Genomic DNA, 19,647 nt, shown 5'->3' with positions numbered 1-19,647 from the left:
CAATAACACGCACATATGTGGTGTTAGGAACGGCTATGCCGGGACTTGGATTCCAAAATGCAGAGACAGCAAATTCGTCTCACGTGGAAAAACACGTGGAAAAACATACAACAAAAATACAAAGTACAACAGAAACCTCCTGGATCTAATCACAGGGAAAACGGTGGTATAACTAAGGGTGCTGCGGAAAACTAACAGAGTGGAAAATACAAAAACACAAAAAGAAGGCAGAAAACAACTGAAAACACTGCTGAACAATCAAGCAGGAAAAAGACACTCACTACTGCAGGGAAATACCCAACTGCAGGAAGGGAAGGCATAAACTGCAGTAGCTGACCAGAGAGTAGCGATACAAGAGAACTAGATGCTGGAAAGAGCAGGTAGTTGGCGTAGGCTGTGTAACAATCCCGCACTGGACTAGTGTCTGGCTGCAGTTTAAGAAGAGCGTCCTTAATTGCATGCAGGTGTGCCAAATTAGATCCTCCTGCCAGTACACGTGTGCTGCAACAGAAAACAGCCAGAGGGCAGCAGAGCAGCACACAGATCATGACATGTGGCTTCTTTTCTCTGACTTCACATGACTTGAATTCGTAGCTACATCTGTTTCAGCCCGTGACTCCTGCAACCAGACGTGATGTCACGTGCAACCCAGCATTGGCGCTCTGTTATTTGTTTCTGACTTACCGTGCTGAATAAATGTATTAATGAGAACATAAATAAAATAAAACGAATAAATAGTTTAGAAATCTTTAAAAAAAAAAGGATTTAGTACTAAAAATGTCATTGCACGTGCTGCAACATGCGAACCATTCGTCCACCGTGCGGCCCATAATTACATTTCAAGCATTAAAAATCTAATTTTGGTTAAAGACATTCTATGTACTGGTGTATAAACCATTACAGAAACGTTACAAACAATTTTGGTAAATACTCTGACATAAATCTTACATTGGGTGGTGGTCTAATACATTTGGTCAGCACTGTAGTGTGTATAAGCCCAAATCTGTGACAACACTAAATGCAAGACAACATGAAAAGAAAAGGCAGCAACGGTCAGTTACAGTACATGTTTTACTGTATTACACAGTTGTGTAACGTACTCATTAAGGGGCGTGAAATCACGAAGAGCATTTGTGACATGATTTTACTCAGTAGTTGTGGGGAAAGCCATGAAATGATGCCACTATATAGTTTACCCACTGGGTGATTCTGGGAAGAGGTGGTAGAGAGGGTGGTTACATGTTTTGTCTGTGGCTGGTTGAGGTCAAATGGTGCAATTTTATACGTTCACCATAAGATGTCACTAGATCTTCAAGTCCTTCAAGTCTAGTCTCTCACACACAGTAAACACAGTCGGTTGTTGTCTTGCTTCGAAAAAAGAAAATAGCTGTTTATTTTGCTGTGTCAGCAAAACGTTCAACACATTTCACATCAATTTGTGTGACTCACTGAGAGCAATTGCCGTAAACATAACCACCAAACCATTATAACCATGAGCTGGAGATGACATGTATATGTGGTTCCTGCCTGGTCTGCTGGCTGTGGGTCTTTCTGCGCCTGCAGTGTTCTTCTGAGTACCGCTCACCACGATGGTCGTCCAGATAAGGATGCCATTTTTCCGAGGGAGAGCACAATGATTTCACACGCTGTAAAAAGTGAGTTATCAGGATTTGTTGAATGAAGAATGATCACAGAAGACACACACACAGTTGCACACATACCTCCAATGCATTTCCCTGTGCTCTTATCAGCTTATACGCAGCGATGACTGGAATCCAAAGAAGGATAAATGCTACCATGCACCATCCCAGAGCTAGTGCCCAGACTGGGTACTGGACTCTCCCATAGGTGGGGGGCGTGAAGGTCATCAGAGACCAGATCAGGATCACCTGTACAGAAAAAGTGACAACTAGCATCCATTCTGCGGTCCCAACTCTCGGTACATCTACAAAGTACCACACTGAACCAAAGAACGACTGTATGTGTCCCGAAAAGATGGGTCATCTTATATTTCGGGTGTAGAGATTTATACATGGAAACCGACCCTTGGCGCCAAATGACTTCTCCCCAAGCGAGACAGAGCTTTTCTTCTTGTCACTGAGTTTGGGCAAATTAGCAAAACAAGGGAAGAAGAATCCAGCCAACCATCCGTTCAGTTTCCATAACACTTGTCCTTGTTAGGGTCACAGATGAGGAAGGAAGAGTTATAATGTTAAATTTTAAGCTAATGGTGAGACAAGACCAAGACATACTGAACTAGAATAGAATGACGTTCTGACATTTTGGACTGTTGTTCACCATGATGGACAAAAGTGCACAGTTAGTTGGGCCAACTCTATCGCCGTCTCATTGCACTGCTTTTTAAAAATGTTTTTATTGCAATTCACTTTTTCAAATACAGGTCTTGGAAAATAGTGCTCAACTTATTTACAGGGTCGCACCAAACTGTGAATTTGGCCGGACCTAAGGTTTATTCTATCTCTAGATTTATGTTGTTTTTTCCCCATCTACTGATGGCCTTCTTCACTTGCATCGGAATCTCTTTGGATTTCATATTGGTAGCTCCACTCAGGCAATAATCATTGAGTGGGATTTTAATAGGGATGAACCGGATACTCGTTTTAGACTAGTATCCATTACGGATGATGCATTTTTGCAGAGTAAGAGCATGAAACGAGTACAGCTCGTCATGATCCATAATCGTCATGAAGGAACATCCTCATTGGTTAACTGCTTATGTATTCACTCTTCACGCTCTGTGATTGGCCAGTCACATACACATACAGTGACAGCCCCTCCAGCTGGTGATATAAAGTCACACAGATCATTAAAAAATAATTAAACAACAAAGTCTTACAGATCGCTTGCACACATACACAGCACACATATTGCTGAATAATAAACAATAAATACAGCAACTTCATACAGCAACTACAGTACAGATACGGATACAGATCCTTTAGATGGGTGAACAGATACAGATAGTGGTGTACTCGCTCATCCCTAGTGTTTGCAGCGTGCTCTTACCACTATCACACAGGGACTAAGGACGAACCAACACACTCTCCACCAAAGCCAATAGGTGCAACTCTTCTCGCCAAGCATCATCTCTGCATCTCTGATAAAAAGGTTTCCCCCTTCAGAAAAATAAACAAGAAGAACCATTTAATGAGCCAGGTCAATTTCATTTTCACACATCTTCCACTGTTACTTACCATATACGTAGACGACACCAATGATCTCCAAGAGAGCCAAAATGAGCAGAACCCAACTGGCAACAAACTGGTCGATGAGAGTCACCCAGTATATTCCTGCCTGTACACACATACATTGATCAGGTACGTCACATTCAGTGTGAAACACATCGGTAACACAAGACTTACCTGAGTGACACAAGGCAAACCCAGCAGGTAGAGAAGCACACTGGTCATTATGGTAAGAAGGGCATGTTTGGATGTGAAGCTTTTAGGGAAAGAGTCAATCAGGCAGGTCGTGATCACCTCTAAATCCAAGAACAGATCACAAGTTTAGGATAGTGTGCTGTGACTGCAATGGTCTACATTAGGTGTGTACAGGTATTCGGTCCCTGTACAATCTAATGAGACCCAATACAAGACTACATGATGCCCACTCTCCCGGTGGTATTACCATAGTGACCCAAATATAAGACAACCTTGAATATAAGACAACCCGCGTTTATGGGAAAATTATTATTTAAGATGAAAAAAAAATAATAATTAAAAACCAAAAATCATGTTTTCAATATCAGTGAAGCAATAAAAAATGATATATTTCTCAACTGCTCAACATGATTTTGCATCATTGATCACTGTTATCGTAAAATTTGCATCATAGTTCCTCCGTTGTTTGCTCACTTGCCCAACCGTTGAGACACTTTTTTGAGCAGAGAGGTTGCATCTCTCTAGGTTACTGTGTGAGTGACAGGAAAAAAGCTCTGACTCCCTTGAGCAGAAGTCGTTCAACACCACAAATATAACACAATATTTTTTGCTCCTATTTGGGCCAATACAGAATTTTAACAATATTTTTATGATTGCAGTTGTCGCTGCATCACACTGAAAGGTGTGTTCTATTATTTAGCCCCTGATGTCTCACCTATTCCTGCAAACTGACTGTCGAGACCAACAGTCAGCAGCATGAAAAAGAATAAAAAGGACCACAGAGGGGAAACAGGAAGTTTCGACAGAGCATCGGGGTATGCAATGAAGGCCAAGCCAAATCCTGCCCAAGCACACAGAAACAAATATTAGACAATTAGACATAATGATATAACGTTGATGCTGTGTTTCTGACTCACCTTCCTTTACCACTTCTTCGACAGGCACTTTGTAAACGTGAGCCATGTGGCCCAAGATGGAAAATATGGCAAAGCCAGCCAGCACACTGGTGCCTTGGAGAAGATAAAAAACATGCAGTATAATCAACTAATTTTGCATAACATATAACATTGATCTGCGATTGGCTGGCAACCAGTCCAGGGTGTACCCCGCCTCTCGCCCAACGTCAGCTGGATATAACATTGATTGAGTATTTTTTTTATTTTTACCCACATGACTATGACCCCTTGTACAAGTATAATCTATAAGCTGTGTCAAAAGATTACGCCTTTACAAGTTGAATAATATGTTTCTAATTGTGGTTGTGGTGTCGAACTGCATTGTGCTCTTACCAGCATTAGTGAGCGTCACAGCAAATGAATCCTTCAACATGTTGTTGTGGAATTTGCTATAGGAAGCAAGTGTCATGACTCCTCCCCAACCAATGGCCAAAGAGTAGAAGGTCTGAGTTGCAGCGTCTTTCCACACCTAAAACACACAGTGATGTTGAATCAAACCATTCTTCAGTCTATCGTTTATTAAATCCTCAAAACCATACTTGTGCCTCAGTCAGCTTGGTCAAGTTGGACCGGGAACCGATGTAGAACTCTATCCCATCTATTGCTCCCTCCAGTGTCACCCCTCTGATCAGCAGGATCACAAGCACCACGTATGGGAACGTAGCAGTGAAATACACAACCTGGACAAGCAACGGGCAAAACATCATGCTGTGATAATGGATATTTAATGAGCTTGATGCTTTATCTGGAGGCACACTGAAAGTACGGCTTTTGTAGGCTTAGGCCCTGTCCACACGGGAACAGTCCTGCTTTTTTGTTTTTTTTGAAGGGTTGAAAAAAAAAATCGCGTCCTCAGAGTGTGGGATCAGTAAATGGTCACCATCACACAGGTACATTTTCAAGCTGGATCACCAGGTGAAAATGATGAAATACATAAGGCACACCTATGTGTGCCGCTGTAAACACACACACAGACAAAACCACATGACATACCAAAACTGTAGAGAAAGAAAGAACACATGCACATAAGTCAGTCAGATTTTCAGTCAGTTTAAAGAAAAATGCTGTTTCAAGGCACCCAGAATGCCGTTGCCGTGTGGATGAAAGGCTGAAAAGATCAAATAGTTTGCCGTTTCAGTGGACAGCCAATTAGTCCATCAAGGGTGCATTCTCTTAGTTATCAACGTACTTTTCCTGATGACTTGATGCCTTTGATTAGCGTCGCAGCAACAAGGATGGAGCTGAGCAGCAAACAGAGAGCCAAGTGCCAAACGACTGGACCTGTCTCCTCGATACTACTGGATCTCTGTAGAGCCACACGACTAAGGAACAAACGAAGACACCTGTCATTTACAACCACATACAGTAGACCAATGTGTGCAAACGTGAGTGGGACATCCTTACTCCCAGTACTGCTCACTGGGGCTCTGCACTGGAACTCTTATCTTGTTGGTTGACGGACAGCTTATGTTTTCTTGAGTCCAGTTGGCCACTAAAACACCACTTATATTGCAGTACACTACAGAAAGAGAGAAGACAAGTCAATGGTTTGCGTATACATGTACATCATGGAGTTTTCACATCATAATCTTTGAGTTGTACATCTAAGTAAAAAAAAAAAAAAAAAACACCTTTGGGCGAGTCGCTGCAGTTGCTGTCAGCCCAGCCGATGCAACTGGACCAAAGTAGGGGAGACTGGAAGGATGCAAACATGTAATACAGGCTGTAGGCGATGATGACATTGTAGTAGATGGACACTATGAGGGTCACCATCACCATGGCAACACCAACACCTGCAGCAAATACGGAACAATTGTTCTTCTGACTTCTGTTGTTCCTTGACTAGGCACAATTTCCTGTGTAGTTCAAATAACATTCCCTTGAAGTCGAATAAGAAGGCTATGAATAATTTATGAAGGCGGAAACAGACTTTATGCATTAGCTTCGGTTCAACTAACGTCATTAGTGGTCTTATTTATCTACTATTTGTTGTCCATTTGATATATTTACTATGAACAGTTTCGCCTATGCTTTATTAGTGAGGCGTTCAACAAACGCAACCAATTTTTATTACCATTTTAATACTATAGAAGTGAAAGTTGGACATACATTACAGTAGAACAGAGGTGTAGGATTATATTGTTTTATTAAACTGTTAGCTGAATAGATGAACATTGGTTTAAGTAGATGAAAGGGGAGAGAGAACACAAAGATAAAAATGCATGATCAGCTGGCACCAGCCGGCTTCAGCAGTCAGATAGGATGTACTATCCTGGGAGGGCATGTGCTCTTTTGTACAGAAAAAGGTGCCACTTCAGCTAAGACACAATGCTCAGCTGTTGTCATCACACACATATCACCAAAGAATGCAAGGAATGGCGAATCTACAACAACAAAAGGGAGAAGGGACTAGCGAACAAGACCGACTCTCTCTCCTTCTGGTCAGGAAGCCGCAGGAGGACATGAGGAGAAACAGTTAGCCCGGATATCCCAGGAATGGGAAATGATTCTGTCTGAATTATTTTCAATACATTTTGTAAATTGTCAATTGGAGTGTGAGTCTTCTATCCTTCTCATAATTGGAGTTTAACGAACATGTAAGGGGAGGTCAAATTAGTTTAATTCATTTACTAAAGTGGTCCTTGTGGTCTTAATAGGGTGCGGAGAATTTCATCTCCAACAGTGGACAGCTTGTCTAGCTGAATCGTTGGGCAAATTACTTTAGAAAAGTAATTTGTTATAGTTACTAGTTACTTTCCCCAAACAGTAATTTAATTACTAAATGAATTACTCTTTCAAAAATGGAATGAGTTACCAGGCAAAGTGGTTCTTGCGTTACCTTTTTGAAAAACATTTTTTGCTGTTGTAAGCTTCCTATATCAGTACATAATGGAACAATCTACTTGTGTTCGGTTGATGTTCGAAGGGAATGCATATACCATCATTTTTCATTCATACTGCTCCGATTCTGAAAGTAAAGTCATTGAACATCAGGTAGACACAGTCCTTGAAAAACAAACAACGGTGAGACGTTAAAGCTCCACTGACCACTAACCATTATCATTAGTGTTAATCTTCAATCCAACAGGTCGGACATTCTTACCCTGTAGTATTGGCACTGCTCTCCACACATGAATTGGTCCTTGGCTGCAGAATTGTCCCAATGCACTTTCCAGGAAGAAAAGAGGAATCCCAGCAACCACCAACATCACAAAATAAGGTATAAGAAAGGCTCCTGCTCAAAGATAAAGGACTGGAAATGAATGGTTTTCTGTAGTAAAATACTTTTGATCAAATACACTCACCCCCTCCATTCTTGTAGGCCAGATATGGAAATCTCCAGATATTCCCGAGGCCAACAGCATAACCGATTGTAGAGAGGATGTACTCCTTCTTACTGGCCCAGTTCCCTCGGCTTGAGTTCTTATCACCCTCATCCACATGCAGGTTCTGTTCCAACACATTGACATGCAAAATGTGACAGTCATTTCACCCTCTGTGCTCCAACAGCATCACAGTTTGTGTGTCAATAGCAGCATCTTAAGCAAGCATTCCTCTAAAATAAGAAGCGGAGATTGATTACAGTCTGATTTCACTTACAAGTGAGTACACGCTTGCATCACTCAAGACTGCCTTAAGGCAAATTCACTGACAGTATTCATTAAAACTGAATGCACAATATCCAGGTAAAGGTACGCTGTCCAATATCCAATGAGATATCAAGACCACAATGCTCATTCCCTGAATCTAACACGATATATAATACACCTCAATCTCCATTATCATCTGTTTTATATAACAAAATAAGCATGCATTTATTGCAAAGTTGCAAAATAAACATGCATACTGTGCAGTAAGGGTGAAGGCTTACCTGGTCAACAACAGCAGGGTTTGACCAAATGAAATCCTTCACGTTGTTCCAGATGTATTCCCTCATGTCCTCTCAGTTTCTCCTACACTCCTTCTGGGTGTCTTGGTAGAAAATATTCAGATAGGTTTGTTTAAAGGCTCTGCCAGATTAGGCAGAAAGCTCTTCCACCAATCACAAGGACTCACCTGACCCCCACTAAATACCTGTGTGTGTGTGTGTAATGTGGGATTCATTACTCCTTGAAGTTTACACAGTCACATGATGCAGTCTGGTGACCAAAAATCAAGTTTGGTTCAAATGTATGCAGGTCTATTGAGACATTTTTGCATTTGGCCTGTTTTTCCATCTGTTTATGCTTGTGTGAGTAAACACGCTCTGACCGATGATGGAATGGATACGCATAATCATGGCGAGCGTGACCTATCATCACAGTCTGTGTCGGGTGTTTTGCTGCTGTCATGATAGTTTAGTAGAAAACCGTACAGCACAAAACACATTTTTAGCAACGTGAGCCTGGCAGAGCTCCGTGTGTATGCGCAACCCCGGACACGGCCACAAAACAATGCACAACCACGGTGGATGTGCGACAAACATGCTGTTGTGACTATCGTCAACAATTGTAGAGTTTCTATAATATTATGATAATACTTGCCCATAAAAACAACATTTTTTGCCACCTGAGCCAGATGTGGTAACTTTAACTAAAGTTCAAATGTATAGCACCACTATAAGGCAGTAGAACCATGTAATTTCTCCCATCCAAGTTATGAGTTAACATTGTTAAAGAAAAGTTCACTATACTTAAATACACTATATACAAAAAATGTAATAAATGTTAAAAACATGCTATAGCTACCTCCATATTATAAACATGATAACACACATTTTTGTGATGTACTACTGTAGTGATCCCCAGCCCCCGGGCCGTGTGTTATTTGGTACCGGGCCGCACTGAAAGAAAAAAATATTTCCATTATTTTTTTTTTATGTTTTATTTTGAAAAGTGGCCAGATTCTCTCTGTTACATCCATCTCACTTGACGCATGTCCATTGTGCGTGTGCTAACTTTATCTCCTGCCGCACAGATAGACTACTACTGTATTTTTACCATTTTTCTTTCACCTCATATTTGGTCTCAAATGCTGATACTATGTGGGAATGCATAAAGGTAAGTTTTGATGACTTATTGAGTGCTAATGTGCACATTTGTCTCAAGTTAATTCATGCTAGCACACTGCCTCTTACCACACACGTCAAACAGCGATGTAATAATCTTTCTAGAAAAACTTGAACTGGTGGATGGTGGGTCGGCATTCATTTTGTGCTTTTAATTTGATGTTATTCATGTCTTAGTTTGACACAATACATAATAAATAAGATAAATTGTACCCCGCCTGTCGCCCAAAGTCAGCTGGGATAGGCTCCAGCATGCCCCCGCGACCCTAAAGAGGAGAAGCGGTATAGAAAATGGATGGATGGATGGATAGATCGCTATAGTGTACGAGCCCCCCCCCCACCCTCCCGGTCCGCGGGAGATTTGTGGGAACACAAGCCGGTCCGTGGGGGACCACTGTACTACTGCATTTCAATGTGTGTTCTATGAAGAGCTAAGAAATGAAAAAAAATCTGCAAATGAAGTACTCTGTTTTTGTACAAAATGTCCCAGCATTCATGATAACAAGCTCGTTATTCGATAGGAACAGACACACAGTAACACAGACTGTCCTGATCCAGGTCAGGACCATGCCCAGACTGGTTGGAAGGAGAGCATACAGGCAAGTGGAGGCCATCCACACGATTGAGTCACTTTGATTTTGAGGGTATTTCTGATTCCAGTCCTCAAGAGTTAAATTATTCGGGTTTGTCAACAAATTACACTTAACTACCGATAAGTAGTTTTAACATCATCGAGATCTGGAATGAGTGATTTAAGAGTTTCCTTTTTGTTTTGGAGCTGAAGAGCAATGATAAACATATTCTCATTTTAAAGACTAGTATTGGTAAATAAGTCAGATTTGTGACAAAAAGTCAATCATTACAATGTTGGCCCTTCTTCACTACGTTTCCCCCCAGAATTTTACTGTTCTTTACATCAACATCAAATCGATGTGAATATTAAAAACATGAAGAGCAAAGGAGTAAAGGTAGTGATACAAAGTTGACTTACTACTAACACTTAGTCCACAAGAATATTTTATAGCACCTGTCTGCATCTTGCAGCTCACCCTGAGGCAATGACTCCTGCATCTACAGAAAAACAGGTCACTGCGACACACACTCGCTGACTCAGCTCAAAAGAAATAAATAAGAACAGTAAAGCACAACATTATTTCATTGAAATGAGAAGGATTTGTCATTGAATTGACAAATGACACACAAATGCCCTGTTTGACTTTTTCCCTTGTTGAAGGCTCATAAACCTTATTTTTCCTCATTAAACAGAAACTCATGAATCTTATCAGGTCTACCTCAAGAACAACAGAGAGGAGCTTGTCTGAATCATCTACAATGTGTCCTTAAGTGTCCTTAACATGGAGGCGACAACTTAAAAAAAATGTATCCTCATGTGACACACACATCTTACTATGCCCTGCAGCAAAAGGCACAGATTCATTTGGATGAAATCTTTGCATTGTTTTGTTTATAAATATGTGGCGAATATGCTCCACAACCCCCAAATTAATCTAACTTGTACTCATGAAAAGGTATAGAATCACTATCGAATCCTAATAAATCCCCATACAGGTTGATAAGTTTTTCATTGCATGGTATAACTGCTGTTTTACTATGCACATGACAATAAAACTCTCTTGTATTTCTTGTATAAGTTTTCTGCGGACTATAATAGCAAAAAAAAGTAGTGCATAGTATATCGTAACGTGTTGGGAAAGAGAGAGTACTGCAAGTTACCCAGCATAATTTAGGCATGTATGTTAATGTCGCGTAAACGTTTATTTTGGTGCACACCTAGTGCAGTGCAGTTTATATTATGTGTCACATATGTATTAGCTTGTGGTCAGTGGTGATTGCTCTGACTGCACCCCTAAAATGTCCCAAAAAAACCCCAAAAAGTGGTGAAATATGTACTGCTGTGTGTACATTTTGTTGACTAAATATGCGCTAGAAATGCTTTCATCTTTTGTTCAGAATGAGCTACTTAATCACAGGTAACTGACACAACTGCCTTCTCATTCATCCCCTCAGCGCCACGGCACTTTTACACAGTCGGACGCTGAGTGTATACTGACTTTGATGGGGAGGCGTAGAGTGGGTTGTTCCACTGTGTGAAACTAGACGGTCATTGGATAAATGTTGGCCTGGACGCCTGGTTTCTGCATGATGATTGGATGATCTGTTTGAGGCGGAGTCCCTTTTGATTGACAGTGAAATGAGCGAACCAGCGATTTTGAAGTATAACCCTCCACCGGAGCATGTTCCAAGTTTTTCATTCCGTTGTCCTGAACTGATCCGGAGACTTTACCGATCCCCAGCGACTTTGTCTTTGGTAAAAACGACTAGCGTTGTGTTTGGCGACTCTCTTCTGTCACTCTGCGGTTTCTCTCCCCAACGAGCAGCGGCAGCTGCGGAGCTTGTCCCCCCCGTCACGATCACGCACACTCATAGTCGGTCGCACAGTAGCCTCGCGCAGCGGCTTCAGCTGCACATCATGGCACATACTAGAATTTGCATATAAATATGCATATAAAACACATTTATGATGTAGGCCGGAAAAAAATGAGCGTCCCCTGTTTGCACCATGAATGAGGTGAGTGTTTTGGTTAATGACCCGTCCCTAAGCAAGTTGAAGATTGCCTCTGACTATGTATGTACAACTCAAACTCGCCATCATATATTTAATGGATTGACGGTCCAGATGTACACTGAAAAGTGAAAACATCCTAAACCTTCACGTGCTCAAAGACAATAAAAGTTGAGACTTGTACATAAACAAGTGCGCTCACTTTATTGCAGCGATGTCATGAATGTTGCTTGCAACTCCAGAAAGATAGCAAATATAGCAGCAACATGTACTGAAGGAAAGACTATTTATTTAAAACTTCACATTAGACAGAAGTCTTACGTCAACTATTTAGACAACATGATTAAATTCATTGAAGTGCAAGAAAAACAACAAAACAAAAGAGAGGAAAGGTCAAAGTCGTGATTGTAGATAGGTTACAACGAGATTAATGTCCATCATCTGGCTAATCTAAAAAAGATAACATCATCTGCAACATAACAGGACGTGTATCTGTACGAATAAGAAAGTGATGGACCCTAGATTCCATTTGTAACAGTTCTCAACAGTTCTCAAAATGGTCAATTCCTTGAAGTAAACTAAGTGTTTATTAATACTTCAAGGCTTTATTGATCAATCGGAACATCTAGTGGATTTATCAGGACTACAAAACAAAGTTCTTTTAAAGAGGTTGTGCGCCACATTTAAATGTCAATGCTGGAGGCCAAACGCAGGCAGAGCGATGAATCCGATGGGATGTCCTGGCGACTGATCTCGTTCCCATCCAGACGCAGAGTTTCAAGTTTGGAGAAGTTGGTAACATCCACAATGCTGCAGAAACTCCCCAATGTAAATTCTACAACCAGAGAACATTCAAGTAGCTGTTGGTTGTGTTCACTGTAGTACCTTCTCATACAAACATGCACACAACTTGCTGCGGCTTACATCTCAACTTCAATAATAACTCCTTATTGTTGCTTGTATTCATATTAATAAAGAGCAGTACAGTGTTCCCTCGTTTATCGCGGGGGATAGGTTCCCAAAATAATAAGTGAAATCTGCGAAGTAGCCAACTTTATTTGTAATTATTATAAGTTTTAAGGATGTAAAACCCCTCACGATACACTTTATACACTTTTCTCAGACAGGCTTGAACATTGTCTCACATTTCTCTCTTGTTTACACTCTCAAAGTTCTAATTTCGCTTGAATTTTAATGATCAATCTACTAGGTTGGATACAAGAAATTATTAAGTGACTCACGTATTCACTCTGACAGTACCTCGCCCTGGCGCTGTTCGACTGTAGCATTTTTGTATCCTTGTTAAAACATATCGCTCCTGCCGTCATCCTCCTGCTCTCCTCCTACTCCTTTAACCGAAGATTCATTTAGCCGGTTAGCGTCTTCTTCTTCTTCTATTGTTTATTGGCGGTTAGCAAGCAGCTCACAAAGTTAGCGAGTTTGCTAGCGACTATTGACCACAACATGAAACAGCACGAAGGAGATAGATTGATAATCAGGACGCAGGAGCGCAGTGGGCGGGTTCTCCCTTAGCCAATAAGGACTGTTGTGGCTCTATATTTAGCCAGCTATTGTCTACTGTGGGTTCCTAATATGCTCATACAGGCACATAAAAACACACTGGGACTAGACGGAGCCACACACGTCTTCAAATCTCACATGAGTACACAACACCCTCAACTGGTAGCAGTAGTAAGTACAATAACAGACACACAACATTGGTAAATGGAATATTTTTGTAATTAGAGCATACGAAACCTGTTCACCACCTTTTAAATGCAGTTTTTAACACTAAAAGGTCCCCCAAGACATGAAATAACACCCCTATAATCACCTTTACATTCCTTTCACCCAATATAGCAATGTAACACTTGTGACACTTAGTGACCAGTGTACAATACTACATACTACATACTACAGTGTGTCTTTCAATGTGTTTTCTGAATGTCTTATATTTATATTTTAGTTCATTTAGTCATTTTTATGCTTGAAAACACTTAACTTAGGCCAAGAATACGTACATTTTGCTCACACATGCATATTTTTGTGAAATTCGAACCGCAATGTGGCGAAGTACGACTGTATATACATATGAAAATTTACATTTATAATTGCAACAAACCACCTGAGATTATTTGTTTTAGTTTACCGGTAGTTTAGTTACACAATCTGGTGTGTGAGCACTTTAAACATCCGGAGTTTGCTTTGCGTTACTGCATGCTTAAAAAACGTTATAATGACAGACCACTTAAAAATTACATTTTACAGGTTTTTACTGAATAAGACACCCAGAATTTACTGTACATGAATAAAGGATGTGGGATTTACCATGTGAACTATGACCTACGGCTTTTTTCGAGTAAGGATTTTCATAATCAAATTCATTGTTGATTAATATTCAAATGATGGTTTGTTTGTTTTTTTAAAAGAGCAGAGCTAATGGCGATCCCGACACATAAACGGATCTCATTTGGAACTTTTTACACCTCAAAGAAACAGGTTAAAACGCTCTGATAAACAACTAAAAATGGTAGTAGGCTTGGACAATAATTGTCCCACAAATTATTGCTGATAAACGATATTATTGTCAACATTATTTTGAGACCATATTATCTTTAATGGAATGAAGTAAGTACAGGTAAGTACAGGTCAAATTAGCACAAATTAGGCCGTTTTTGTATCAAAACTATAACAAAAACAAAGACATATTTTGTAAAAATATATGTTCAGCAGCAGCTGGTCACCCCCCATGCTGTCACAATGGCACAATCTTGATCACGTGACATTTTTATATGATTCAACGGTGAGATCTGTAGTCGAAACAGACTCCTCCAAATCAAATCGTCGAATAAGTCGACGGCCGTATATGACCCACGGGCCGTAGTTTGCCGATGCCTGCCCAAGTTTGTCATTCAAACAGGCCAGTAGGTATGACTGGCATATGCCTTATCAATTCTTCCTGGCAAAAGGCTAATCATGACCAGGGAAATTGACTTTTTTCAAGCCACGCTTAAACAGAAAATGCCACCACTGCTTACCTTTGATTTGGTTGGCTTGGAGATAAAGATGCTGCAGGGTGGTGCTAATTGGAGGGATTCTCTCCAGCTTATTGAAGCTCAGGTCCAGCTCCACCAGCCCTGTCACATTGAAGGTGTTAGAGGGGATGCCCTTGTCTGTGAGCTGGTTGTGGGCCATCCGCAGGTACTGCAGCTGTGCCAAACTGCCCAAGAAGCCCTCAGACAGAGAGGCGATGGAGTTGGAGTCCAGGTAGAGTTGGTGCAGATGTTCAGGGAGAGCTTCCGGGACCTTGGAAGCAAAGCGTACAGGGAGACTCGAAGGCCACAAATTAGTTGTACATAAAAAGCCAAACCTACCTTTGTTAATTTGTTGTTGCTGATGTCCAACAGTGTGAGGGATGTGAGGGATTTCAGTGATGCACCCAAGTCTGTGATGGCGTTGTCATGGAGATGCAGGATCGTGAGGTTATCCATTCCCTCTAGGTCTGAAGGTGTTACCTAGGCAACATGTAATTTAAGGACTTCTGCTGATCAGCAGCAAAAAACCTCACAAAAGGAGCGCAAATTGAAAAATACACACACTAAAATTGCGTGGCTTGTCACATCCTGGGGAGCGCAAAAATGAACCCCTTCTGCCACTCCAACATGTATTGCATTTTGAAAAACACCAAGGCAACCAAAAAGTAAAATTCCTGAAATGCTAGTTTAGCTTAGTTTAGTCAAAATAGGTAACCTCGTAGATGCCTGACAGCAATAATGCTGCAAATCATTACTGGTAAGTGGCGATAAGGAAAAGGTTTCTAGTATAGTGGAACCCTAAAGTCAAACACAAACCATTCTCTGACACTAGTTGACTTTGTTGTTGTAACTCCCCCCCCAAAAAAATCCCACAGCAAATTTATGTAACATTTGACATTGTTAATTCTACAAGTGTTAACGCTAAGTTAACAGGAGAGCATACAGTATTATTGTACTTTCAATTGTAACACATTTGGAGCATTCAACCTCAGAGGCGCCACTATATACTGTATGTACTGTATGTCCCTCTACTACTGCAAAGAGTTACCTTTTCAATGCTGTTATGGTTGATTCTCAGGTCTCGTAGGGTGCGAGGGAGGTTAGGAGGGATGCTGGTCAAATTGTTGTGTTGTAAATAAAAACGCTCCAGTCGTTCCAACTTTACAAATGCCTGAAAGCAATACAGAGATGGTTCAAACCCAACATGACAAAGGTCCCTGTGTCCACCAGGTGAACTGTCTACAGGTGGCCCTCGGTTGACGATGTTCCGTGTTTCCTGGTTACAAAAACCCCCGCCTCATAAATGAATTAAAAACTTCATTTTGTTATGTAAACACGATACTCGCTCGAGAACTAGTTCTTGCGCTGTGCACGGCAAGAATGGAGTGTGTGCCTCGAGAGGGCGGCGGAAGAATACAGTGTATGCTTGTGCAGCTACACTGAAGACAGACAACATTGCTTATTAGGTAACTTTTTGCACTTCATTATGACTCTCAAGTGGCAGTGTGCCAAAGAAAAGGAAAGCCATGTATTGCATTAATAAATGTAAGGATTTTTGCATTTTATTCACTATCCCAAATAGCACACACTCTATGCTGGTGAAATAAGTGGAAAAGGTATAAAACTGAATTCTAAAAACTTAAAACGGAATTTGGGAAAAAATATATAAAATAATATATAAATTATATATATATATATATATATATATATATATATAAATACAAATAAATAAAATAAATAAAAAATAAAATAAAAAAAAATTAACGGAAAAAACGAAATTTGGGGAAAAAATAAAACAGATAGGGTTCATAGGGATTCATAAGGCCCGAAGATAGATGTGTTAAAAAAAAAGTCACACATTCTAAATCACACCACAAATTGATCTATAACCATGTCAAAGGATTAGTCCTACTCTAAAAGAATTTTGCACGCCCATTTATTCCAGTTTAATCTTTTATTGGATGGACTTTTATTGGATCTTTTATTGGATTAGCGATCTGACTCACAGAGGTTTGTTACAAAAGCCAAACAATTGTTGGTTATGCTGTGTAATAAAAAAGTAAATTCAGCAATACCGTAAAGCACCGTGTATAAACCGCACTTTTTTTCCACTGGTAAGAAGCAAAAAATGGGGGTGCGGTTTATACACGATGACAGGTCTGTGACCAGACGCAGAAATTGACGAGAAGCCCATTTTACAATAGCCGTTGTGGGTCAGACAGTTGCTTTGACTTTAGCGCCCTCTGCTGTACAGTTGCTGAAAATGCTTGTGTATGCAACTAACTTATCTGACGGCTGTCTGTATTTTCACACAGTGAAACGATCTCCATATACACTGAAGCTAACCTAAGCTTCCATTAAAACATTGCAGTTGTAAAATACAGTACAACGTTGGAGTTTATTCAAATTCACACTGAAGCAATGCAATAAAATAATAATAGAGAAAAAGAGAAGCAGTGAAAGATAAGATATCAAAACATCTCTGAAAATTGCAAATTTCTTTATTTTGATTTATTATTATTATTATTATTATTATTAATAATCTGTGCTTAGCCATAATATTAAAGATCTAGATGCCGAAGTTCAGATTTCTCCTTTATTCTTCATTTTGAAATTGCTTAGTACCTTTACGCATGTTGATTTGAGATGAAAGAGTTGGCAAGCATTTATGAACTAAACATTTTTTTTTTCCCCGCCATGAGCCTGAAAATGGGGGTGCGGTTAATACACGGGTGCGGTTTATACACGGTGCTTTGCGGTACTTTCGTTGCATTATTTGTAATGCTTTGAAGAGCTATTTTCATCATATTCAATCACACAAATTTATGTTTGTAACAAAAGCTAAAAAACAAACAAAAAAACAATCGGTACCGGATCCGGTCGGATCGGCAAGACTATAAAAAAAATTGGAAGCCAAAAAGTGTGGATCGGGACATCCCTAACGAAAATCAAATTATACAAAAATTGGGACGTACAAAAACCAAGGTTGGAGTGTATTTATTATTTTTATTTTTGTATTTTACATGTCCTTCATGTGTTCTGTGTATGGTGTGAGTGACTTTGGAGTTCATTTAGGTATAAGTTCCGACTTTCACTATCACACTTACATCACAGTCAAGGAACGGAACTCATTCGTAACCCGAGGACCACCTGTATACCTGTATACGTACTGCCCGCTATCCAGCTAACATGCAATCAACTAGTTTGTGAGCTTTGCTGTGACTGAAACATTTACCTTCTCACTGATGGCATCATGCGTGAGTTGGTTGTGGTGCATCATCAGCCACACCAGATTGGTTGCGTTGACCAGAGCAGAGTCAGATACAGACGTGATAGCATTATTTTGGAGGTACAAATACTTAATCCGAGAGGGGATGGTCGGCATGGCTGTCAGGCCTCGTCCATCACAGTACATGGCGATGGGGAACGTTGGTGGACAGTCACACTCAGAGGGACACTCTCCTCCTGTGGTGTCCGCCTGGAGAGAGCTTCGTCCGCTGTAGAGCCACGCGAAAGGATCATATCCATGGGTGGGAGACAGTGGAAGCAGGGCAGATAGGAGGAAGATCAGCTGACGCATGGCGTCACTTACACTAAAGCCGCCTCAACCTGAACTGAGAGAGAGAGAAAGAGTTAATTCGCTCACAATGTTTTAATAATAAAAACGTGCAGAATAAACCACCTGAGACTTTTTCCACTGAGGGTCGCATGTGGAAATGTTAAACGATGCAAGGGCCATTTTCAGATTTTGTAAAAAGGCTAAAAAAAAAGATGTTTTATATGTATTTAAATACAAACCTTTGTTAGCTTTATATTATACGTGACAAAGCATATTAAAAGCACCTCTTATTACACCTTTTTGCTCTTTTTCCCATCATTGTTGTCGTTTTTTTGTTTAATTTAATTTCTAGAATAAAAAATGAGCCGCAAATGGCCCAGGAGCTGTAGTTTGGACACCCCTGACCTTATGAGAAGATGTTTCACAGGTCAAATGTGCTCGGACGCTGAAACATCGAAATACGAGAAGTGTAGCTGCTGGCATATTTTGGTAATTGGAACTGCCTGCTGGGAGTCACATTCTTAGAAGTTTTAATCCACAGGGAATCCAGGGAGGAGGAGTAAAAAAAATGTTAGCGAGAGAAATGAAAACTTGGTTACAATGGCAGCTTTGTCAACGGGCCTCAGAAATGGTCCGGATTCTGCAGCGGACAGGAGATTGAGGTCTGAGGAGCAAACAATATGCTGGTTTGATCCCATCAGCACGTGTTTATGGGAGCTCCTATTAGGCCTCATACCAAGATAATTGGCCATAAAGACACACTGATGGACACATTCTTTCACATGCATATGCACACATACACACACACACACACATACATGACACAATTTACCTGATTTGAGAGATAGGCCCCTCTGCGTCCCCCTCTCTGTCTGCAAGTAGTGTTCCCAGTCTGGAGGGTACGATGACCAACACTTAAAAAAAAAAAAAAATAGGCATCAAGGTCTCCACCCCTTTTCTGTTCATTCACCAAGATGGTTGCTTCCACTCCCTCATCCACCCTCCTGCACCCCCTTTTCTTCATACAGGCATGGGTGAGCTATCTACAGTATCTCTCCATTGCCA

At 40.6% G+C, this 19,647-nt stretch overlaps 2 protein-coding genes across 15 annotated transcripts in view; both read right to left on the bottom strand.

Annotated features, from left to right (window-relative positions):
• Positions 1-942: 942 nt before the first annotated feature.
• LOC129185853 (sodium- and chloride-dependent neutral and basic amino acid transporter B(0+)-like) overlaps positions 943-19,647 on the bottom strand; it is a 97,714-nt gene continuing 79,009 nt past the window's right edge. For all 13 annotated transcript variants that reach the window (XM_054783394.1, XM_054783396.1, XM_054783398.1 and 10 more), the window contains 15 exons: positions 8,229-8,329; positions 7,663-7,807; positions 7,461-7,592; positions 5,989-6,150; positions 5,762-5,876; positions 5,547-5,679; positions 4,897-5,037; positions 4,691-4,826; positions 4,319-4,411; positions 4,117-4,242; positions 3,384-3,502; positions 3,216-3,315; positions 3,028-3,137; positions 1,722-1,889; positions 943-1,646 (listed from right to left, as the gene is read on the bottom strand). In XM_054783394.1, the coding sequence (XP_054639369.1) occupies positions 1,485-1,646; positions 1,722-1,889; positions 3,028-3,137; positions 3,216-3,315; positions 3,384-3,502; positions 4,117-4,242; positions 4,319-4,411; positions 4,691-4,826; positions 4,897-5,037; positions 5,547-5,679; positions 5,762-5,876; positions 5,989-6,150; positions 7,461-7,592; positions 7,663-7,807; positions 8,229-8,294 (1,908 nt within the window). In that variant the 5' untranslated portion in view covers positions 8,295-8,329 and the 3' untranslated portion in view covers positions 943-1,484. The remainder of the gene's footprint in view (positions 1,647-1,721; positions 1,890-3,027; positions 3,138-3,215; positions 3,316-3,383; positions 3,503-4,116; positions 4,243-4,318; positions 4,412-4,690; positions 4,827-4,896; positions 5,038-5,546; positions 5,680-5,761; positions 5,877-5,988; positions 6,151-7,460; positions 7,593-7,662; positions 7,808-8,228; positions 8,330-19,647) is intronic.
• Positions 12,173-19,647, bottom strand: part of fmoda (fibromodulin a) — a 36,782-nt gene continuing 29,307 nt past the window's right edge. For both annotated transcript variants that reach the window (XM_054783410.1, XM_054783411.1), the window contains exons 3-9: positions 19,415-19,496; positions 18,616-18,637; positions 18,259-18,520; positions 16,072-16,194; positions 15,363-15,503; positions 15,027-15,294; positions 12,173-12,823 (exon numbers count right to left, since the gene is read on the bottom strand). In XM_054783410.1, the coding sequence (XP_054639385.1) occupies positions 12,672-12,823; positions 15,027-15,294; positions 15,363-15,503; positions 16,072-16,194; positions 18,259-18,520; positions 18,616-18,637; positions 19,415-19,496 (1,050 nt within the window). In that variant the 3' untranslated portion in view covers positions 12,173-12,671. The remainder of the gene's footprint in view (positions 12,824-15,026; positions 15,295-15,362; positions 15,504-16,071; positions 16,195-18,258; positions 18,521-18,615; positions 18,638-19,414; positions 19,497-19,647) is intronic.

Source organism: Dunckerocampus dactyliophorus, chromosome 8 (genome assembly GCF_027744805.1).
Source record: "Dunckerocampus dactyliophorus isolate RoL2022-P2 chromosome 8, RoL_Ddac_1.1, whole genome shotgun sequence".
NCBI lineage: Eukaryota > Metazoa > Chordata > Actinopteri > Syngnathiformes > Syngnathidae > Dunckerocampus > Dunckerocampus dactyliophorus.
Note: the sequence above shows the minus strand (reverse complement) of the source record. Positions and strands in the feature narration are given on the sequence as shown.